The 8,278-nt window shown below is 53.9% G+C and overlaps 1 protein-coding gene across 1 annotated transcript in view; it reads right to left on the reverse strand.

The window, feature by feature from the left end:
• RANBP3 (RAN binding protein 3) overlaps positions 1-8,278 on the reverse strand; it is a 56,376-nt gene that overhangs the window by 8,843 nt on the left and 39,255 nt on the right. Inside the window, exons 9-13 of the mRNA XM_023538598.1 lie at positions 4,637-4,702; positions 3,668-3,760; positions 2,611-2,729; positions 1,287-1,487; positions 753-825 (exon numbers count right to left, since the gene is read on the reverse strand). Of these exons, the coding sequence (XP_023394366.1) occupies positions 753-825; positions 1,287-1,487; positions 2,611-2,729; positions 3,668-3,760; positions 4,637-4,702 (552 nt within the window). The remainder of the gene's footprint in view (positions 1-752; positions 826-1,286; positions 1,488-2,610; positions 2,730-3,667; positions 3,761-4,636; positions 4,703-8,278) is intronic.

Here is an 8,278-nt window from a genome sequence, read left to right on the forward strand (position 1 = left end):
GCAGGCCCAGAGGGGCTAGGGGACCACGGCCTGGAGCTGCCCTTCGCAGAGAGGCTGGGATGCGACTGAGACCTCAGAGATCATAAGAGCCTTGGACCTCCAGGAGACACTGCCCCACCCCAATGTCAAGGCACCGTTCCCCCAACCTGATGGCCAGGCCAGGCCAGGCCCTGCCCCCGCTGCAGATGGATTTCAAGGCCCTCCCTCTGCTTGCATCCTCCTTCATGGAGGGAGCGGCCCCCAAGGGCCTCATTATATTGGCTGAAGTCATGCAGCATCAACACCTATTTTTCATCTCTTGGGGCATCTGTGCTTTTCTTGGACAGCGACACCACAGGAGAGTGCAGACAGCATGACCGGCTGTTTTCTCTACGCTGAGAAACTTTTGTTTCCTTACTTTAGTGTTTCTCACCCTGAGCATCACTCACATTAGGGCCAGATCGTCCTGGGCACTGCGGGGTGGTGAGCAGCATCCTTGGCCCATACTGATTTGATGCCAGCAGTACCTATCCCACAGTGTGATGACCACAGATGTCCCCAGACATGGCCACTGATGCTGCCTCTCAGGCCTCTAAAGACGCTTCCTGCCAGATGAGCTGCTAGAAATGGCACAGAAAGACAGTCCCTGTGGCTGCCAAAGGCAGTGCTGCCTACTCTGATCTCAGAGCACCAGCACAGGGGGTGCGGGGCCGAGACCCTCTGCCACCTGCACATACCTCCCACCTGATTCAAAGTCCCCAGCCTGGACCCACCTGCCTGGGAGGCAGCCAGGAGGTACCACATGCTGTTGCCCCTATGAAAGAGAAAACTATCTTTCTGCTGGCCCTATTTTTGAAAAATCAGGTGACGGTTCTCAGTCTGGAGTACTCTGGCCCCACGGGGAACAATCAGCACTATTTGGGGATGTGTGGTTGTCACAACTGGGTGTGTTCCTGGTATCTAGAGGGTGGGGGCCAGGGATGCTGCCCAGCACCCCACAGTGTGCAGGTCGGGCCTCCAGTAACTAAGCACGATCCGGTCTGAATGCTGCTAGCGCTGACAGAAAACCCTGAAGGAAACAAAAGTTTCTCACCGGATGCCTCCCTGTCCCCTGCCGCCAGTGGCCACTGCCAAGTCCCACACTCGGGGTGGCAGGCAGTGCTGGCGGCCAGTGAGGCGTGTGCCAGGGCTGAGCAGCACAGTAAGGGAGGTATGCACAAGCAGCGGTGCTGACCATGGCCGTGGCCGAGCCATGAGCCACTGGACCACCCATGAACAACAGCGCCCGCCTCTTGCCCTTAAGCGGCAGGCTCCTGTTGCTGAACCTGGGGGAGGCACGCGAAGATCGAGTCCCTGGCCCACAGCTCACCCGGCCCCTGGGCACGTACCTTGACTCTGTCCCTCAAGTTCTGCCCGAACACAAACGCCTGCTGTGGGACCGGCTCTTTTTCCTCACAGCTGTCCTCCTCGGAAGTGTTACTAGACTCGGTTTTCTGGGGCTCTTTCTCCTAGTTAACAAAACGACAACCGAAAAAGGGTGTATTAGCGCTGAGCGAGCTGAACCACCTCCCTGCACGTTTTTTGCTCACTGCGTCTCCCGTGGTGAGGGTCCCTAGGCTGAGGGTCATCTGAGGAGGGGCTAGCACCAATAGGAAGAGCGACGCAGGCAGACCCCGGGACCGGATGAGGCCGCTGGGGACACGGAGGGAGGACAGACGGCTGGGTTGCTCCTGGGTCTCCTCCGGCGCAGAGCTGCGCACCTGACTGGCCGCCCGAGACCCCACCATCACAGTGTCCAAGAAGCATGTGCTGCAGTAACGAGTTCCGGCTCCACTTCCGCCAACAGGTTGGAAGGTAGGGGCCCAGGAGGGTTTGAAACGGAGTTGTACACGGTCGTTGTCACCGTGTGAGCCTGAACACACAGCGGGGGCTGTGGGGGAGGCAGAGGGTGGAGAACCTCTGGCAGCACCTTCTCTGCCGAAGCGGAGACACAGATGCAGTCTGGCTGTGTGTGAAGCCTGATGCGTTACTGCGATTCGGATCCCACACCTGTCCCCGCCGACCGCAAGAGCTGGCTCTGCGTTCAGTGCCCCTTGTTTTGCAGGGGCTCTGCAACACCACTGGAAAACACGTGCTCTGGCCTACGTGATTCCAGAACCCCGAGGACTGCTGCTTTTAAAGAAAAGCAAATGGTTTCTGGGCTGACTCACAGTGGAAAGGACACATGTGTACGCATCCCCAGGAGTCGCAGGGTGTGGAAACAGAGGCAGGATGTTTCTCCACGTAAACGGTGCAAGGCCCTCGCCCATGAAAGCCATTCCTCCCAGGACTCAATGGTCAGGGTGCCTGCTGGAGGAACGCCACCCCAGGCCATGCGGCAATGACACGCTAGACTCGGGCAATGCAGGACCCCATGGCAGAGCTCTGCTTGTGGCACCCTTCCCTCACAGCCATGGAGAGAGACCCCCTTGCAATTCGTCGGCTGTGCTTCTGCCCTGACGCAGCTGAGCAAACCCAGGAAGTCTGAATCCAGACCAAGGCTGACACTGCTCAGAGCAGGTGACAGTCTGCGTGCTCAGTGAAGCCTGAGAAGTCTCCCGCACACTGCGCTCCCTGCCTGGGCAGACGGACCTCAGGTGCTGGTGCCTCATCGGAGGTCCTTCTCCGTGCGGGGCTGTCGGGCAATGTCGAGGTCGTGGCCCCTGCACAGTCTGCTGGGACACTGAGCCCGTTGGTGCCGCTGCTTGGGACTGTGGAGACAAAAAGACAGTGGGGAAATGAGAGGTTTAGTGCTGGACCACCTCTAGCGCTCCCCGCTGCCACCGTCTGGACCAACAGTATAATTTCTCCTTTTTTAAGAAAGGAAGGATCTGGTGTCATGCTATAAGTCCCGGATTCTTAGAAAAAAAACCCGAAACCAAAACTAAAACCACACAGAAAAGAGACTATCCTATTTCTTACTCCACAAAGAACTGTGTGAATTTTTACTGTATTTAGGAGCAATACTTCTAATTAAGAGGAAAAATAAATATTGGGGAACAATTATGAGTTTTAAAAAACAAGTTTTATGAATAACATCTTTATTTTATGCACTTTTTTTCCTATAAATAGTTGAGATTACATGACATGTACTGCTTTAAATCTGGCTTTGGCTGTTCAGCATTACAATAAAAAATTTCCCATGAAATTAAAAACTCTTCAGAAATATTAATTATTTCCCTCGTGTAGGATGTTGCATTGCTTCTTGAATTACAGGGAAAGATCAAGAGGAAGACAAGAAAAGCTCATGAGGACTAAAAAAGTTAAGAATGAACCGAAAACCACGCCTGTATGGACGTAATGGAAATAGGGTTTGAGAGTTATATCTTTGGGTTGGGGAACAGGATGAAAATGCACTCCTACGAGACACACAGGGCTGAGTTTCGCCCACAAACACGTAGAGACGAATCTGAACCCCTCAGGGAGGGGGGCAGCGCTTAGAAGCTGGGTGTGCACAGAGTGTGCGCACCAGCAGTCAGGTCCGGCCTCCCGTCTTCCCTGGGCTCGCCAGGGCCGCCAAGGGCCATTTTCCCAGCGCGCTCTTTATTTCTGAGTGCATTTGGCAGATACGGCCAAAGCCACCTGTGTGGAGACATGGCTGTCCCAGGCGCAACTTCAGAAATGCTCTACGCTGCCGAGCGTTTCTCACCTGTCTGCGAGAGTGCTTTCGGCTGTGGCGCTTGTAACACGGCTGGGCGAAGCACGCTCCGCTGCTGCTCCTTGGGCTTCTGGCTTGGCAGACCTGGGAACAGAGGTCGGTTTGCCTGGGGCCCTCAGACCTTGCTAGCAGAAGTAAGACAGCTCAGGCTCTCAGGCGCTTCCCAGACAAAGTGACCCCAGGAACCCGTGTGATGTTTCTCACAGGCTAGACACTGTAGGGAAGCCCGTCCCCCCGCACCCCCCAAAAAACCCAAGATATTTTCTTTATAGCTAGACATGCAGAATCCGGCTACCGTTCTTTTTATATGTGATTAAATGACATTTCCATGTAACCGATCGCATCTCTGACTTAATCCAGTGAGCGCAGTAATGCTACAGGGGAGCCAAAAGAGAGCTCGAGGGTCAAGCACAGATGTGAGGGGAAGCAGGGAAGCCACAGGAGACCCTCCAGACTTTAGGATGCTGCTTGAGCTACAGAAAGGCACTCGGTGCATCTTTTTAAAATACCACATTGAGAAAATCCCCCTGCCAAACACAACTCAGGCAAGAACTCCGAGAGAATACTTCTGGCCCTGCCCGGGCACTCCTGTTGGACCCGACAGGTCTGGACAGGGCCATCACTGGGCCCTGCTCACTAGCAGCGTGCCACTGGATTGAAGCCACTCTGCTAATCAGGGTGAATGCCGTGGCATGCTGGGGCCAGAACACGCTGGAGAGTGAGCCAGCCCGAACCAACTGAGTTATCGCTGGGCATAGAGCCCAGATGTCCCACTCCAAGGCATCTTACGGCGCTGGAGAGCTCACAGGTAGGAGAACCTCCCAGGTCTGACGGGCTCTCTAAAGCAGCTTCCCAGGGCTCACGTGTCAGGTGACTGAGCCTGGAGAGCACTGGTGGGGTGTGCAGAGGCCTGGAAGGCTGTGAGGAAGTCCCCCTGCCTCCCCGAAAGTGGGCACTTACCTGCGCTAGGTGCCTGGCCGTGGATTAGCGTTGGTGGCTTTAACCGGAACCCACTGCTCTTTTCCTCTGCAAGTACAAGAGAAAAGCTAAAAGCAAGCCTGCCTGGGTGGGCTGGCGAGGCTGGCAGGGCCAGGAGAGACTGTGGGCCGGGGCGGGCCCTGGCAGCTGTGGGTAAGGAGAACCAGGGCAATGTTTCCAGACATAAACGGAAACGCAGAAGCCCCTCAACCACCAAGGCTGTGAAGCAGCCCACGTGAGGCGGAGGCAGGGGCTTCGGGAAGTGCAGGCTCTGGGGCAAAGTGCTGACGGTGAAGACCCCAGGGCACTGAATGTGAGACAGAATGAGGGTGAGCACTCCACCAAGGAGCCCTTCCAACTGGAGGGTGAGTGCAAGGCTGGCCAGCCCCTGAGCCACCTCACCCAGAGGCCTGCCGGGAGCTTGGACGCCGTGCTGCACTCGCAGGCCATGGAGAATGTTAGGGGGCCACCGCATAAAGGTCCCCAGGACTCAGCTCCCTTTCCTAGACAACTTGTCCGGGATGCGGCTGTGATCAGGAAGAAAGAGCCTCCGTACTACCGGCAGATGTCTGGGAAATGAGACATGTTTTCTGTGGCAAGATCAAGGGTGGCAGACAGCAGGCTCTCTCTCTCTCCAGATGTGACCGGAGAGCTGTGCCTCATCACTTAATGAGAGTACCGGAAGGCCCGGGAGGAGGAAGCAGAGCTGTTTGTCCTGGCCACACGTGAGAAGGCGGGGCCTCCCCGGCTGACAAATACAGGGGCTCCGGGGACATTCAAAACTTGCTTTCAGCTCAGCCACTGGTCCACACAGCTCCCTTAATCTGTGCATCTTGGCGACTGTCCATCTCAGAAGGGGGCGGGGGTGGGGAGGATGGTCTAATGCCATCCTTGGTGGGAAGGATCAGCATAAAAAGCCTTGTGACTCCGACAGGTCAGGTCTGTCCCCGGGGAAGCACAGGGACAGCAGAATTTTGGGCTCTCAGAGACAGCCTTGTTTTTGTGCTAAGGTCCAATCTACTGGAAAAAACCCTCGTCAGGTGGCAGGGAACAAGATCACTACACAAAAATCAGTTGTGTGTTTCTACACTCTAGAAACGAACGACCCAAAAGTCAAGAAAAAAACTCCATTTACAACAGCACAAATGAGAATAACATACCTGGGGATAAATTTAACAAATGCAAACTATAAAATGTTTTTGGAAAAATCTAAAGACTTAAATGGAAAGATACCTCAAAGGGTCACATAGTGTGTATGATTCCATTTATATGAAATGTCCAGAACAGGCAAATCCAGAGACAGAAAGTGGGTTTGTGGTTGTCAGGGGCTGGGACGGACGGAATGGAGAGTGACTGCTAAAGGGTATAGGGTTTCTTTTTGGGTTGATGAAGACGTTAGACAGTGAATTACGGTAATGGCTGTATAACTCTGGATATGTTAAAACTCCACCAGTCGTTCACTGAAATGACAAACACAAATGCTCTGTCAGAACAAACTTTCAGGCAGGAAAACAGAATCGAGTCACATTTCTGGATGAACAGGGGCCCTTCCCCGCTGTCTCCATGCTGGCGAGCCCAACTGCTCTCCTTGGGCAAAGACAGGATGACAGAAAGTCCCACTGCTGGTCAGTGAAAACAGGCTGAGCCTGCGGGGAGTCTGCAAGCCGCCTTAGAGGGCTGGTGGAAACCGCCCTCGGGAGGAACCCGACACCACGGGTGCAGGGGACACACCCCGCCAGATGTCCCTCCTCAGAAGGAAAGTACCGAATTACATTTCCAAAGCTCGAGATTATTCAGAAGATGACTAGCATTTAACAACATTTAAGAAATTGAGATGAAATTCACCATTTAGGTCATTTTTGAAAGCCCTTAGAGCTGGCTCTGCAATGCTCACATTGTGGCTACAGACTGATGTCCACCCTGTGCTCTGTGCAGAGGCAACGCTAATAGGCAGGACCCCTGGGGCCGGCCGAGGTTAACCAGGTGTCAGCAGGCCCAGATAACTGTGGCCACTGACCAAGCCCCAGCACTGGGCCCAGTGCCAGGCCCACCCCGCAGACGCACCGGAAATCCACACTGAATGAGCGGATGGCCAGACAGACCAGGCACGCCACACTTTTAAGGCAGCTGGGACTCAGAAGAGAAGGAGCCTAAAGCAGTAGGGAGGTGTGATCACAGGACAGTCGAACCCTGGAGGGCCCTGTCACAGGCCCTGTTTTTACTAAAACAAATGTGGTTTCTTCTCACGGCCTCCAGAAACTCACTTTTCCTGCAACATGGTCAGGGTAGAGCCCCTCCCTGCCAGGGTCACCAGGGTGCATAGGTGGCTGTGCTGGTGTGTTCTTGAGGGCGCATGCATGCCCCTGTGAGCTCACTGCAGGAGAGGCCATTCCCTCTGGGGCAGCACCTACCCTCTTTCGAATCGTGTCTGAAGCAAGCGAGCTCCTCTGACGGTGCGTCCTGCCCGGCCTCAGAGAGAGTCCGAGATGTCTGAGGGAGCAATGCTCGCGCACAGGGACTCCAGATTTAACCGGGAAACCGTATCCGAATTGAACCTGATATATACTAGAGGTAGAAAGAAATCCAACAGGAAGTGGCCTGGTGGGGCCTGGGGCCTGGGCAAGGCTGGGGCTGGGGGAGGGTGGGAAGGGCGCTCAGCCGCCTATGGGGCGGGGGTAGAGTGATGACTGAATGTCCTGAGGACGAAGGGAGCCAGGTTTCTTACAGTTAGAAAAGAGAGGTAGAAATTCGAAGGGGAAGGCCAAGATGAACCCTGTTGGTGCTGAAGTGGAAGTACCCACGTGAACCTGAGGTTACCCACATCTGCAGAAAGAGATACAGAAATACATGCAAATGTAAGCATATGTCTGCACACAAATATATGTGTATGTTTCTGGTTGTGTAGGTATGTTCCCAGCTCTGGGCACTGAGAGGGCCTGGGAGCAGTGACAGCCCAATGGCGGTGAGCAGATCTGGGTTTTTCGAGACCATTCTCCACTAAGAAGAGCCAGAACCCCTTTGAGAAAAGGGGAGAGATGATGAGCCTGGAACCTCGTTATGACAGAAAGTAAAGAAAGTGCCTAAAAGAATGACAGGGACCTGCCAAAAGGAATCTGGCTTGATGGGGCCCATTAGCCAAATCTGGGATGATGAAAATAAACTGATGTTTGAAATGAAACGCGAATATTAAAATAAGTACTAAGAACAACAGATTATAACCCACTGACTAAAAGAGGAATCTGTAAGTCCATATTGATATAAATGACTAAATTAAGTGGGAAGGAGAGAGTTGTTCCTTACAGTAAATGCCAGTCAGTAGATACAGGAGCAGAGACAGCGCAGAATATCTCCATCCGGCCATCATCACAGTCACGAGTAATTCAAGCAAGAAAATATCAGTGGATGCTAACACAGGAGGGCACAGTGAGAGGTGGAATGAGATGTAGTCATGCCTCAAAGTATCTCTCCGGAAAATATTAATCACAAAAGGGAAGAAATAACTTTACAGTGGAGAAACCAGGCAGGTCCACCCCAAATGACAGATCAGTTAACCCTGCCCACACAGCACACACTGGGTGCCCCCCCTGGGAAGAGCACAGCTGCACCTGGGTGGTCCAGCTCCAA

The sequence above is a fragment of the Pteropus vampyrus genome, unplaced genomic scaffold (genome assembly GCF_000151845.1).
Source record: "Pteropus vampyrus isolate Shadow unplaced genomic scaffold, Pvam_2.0 Scaffold226, whole genome shotgun sequence".
NCBI lineage: Eukaryota > Metazoa > Chordata > Mammalia > Chiroptera > Pteropodidae > Pteropus > Pteropus vampyrus.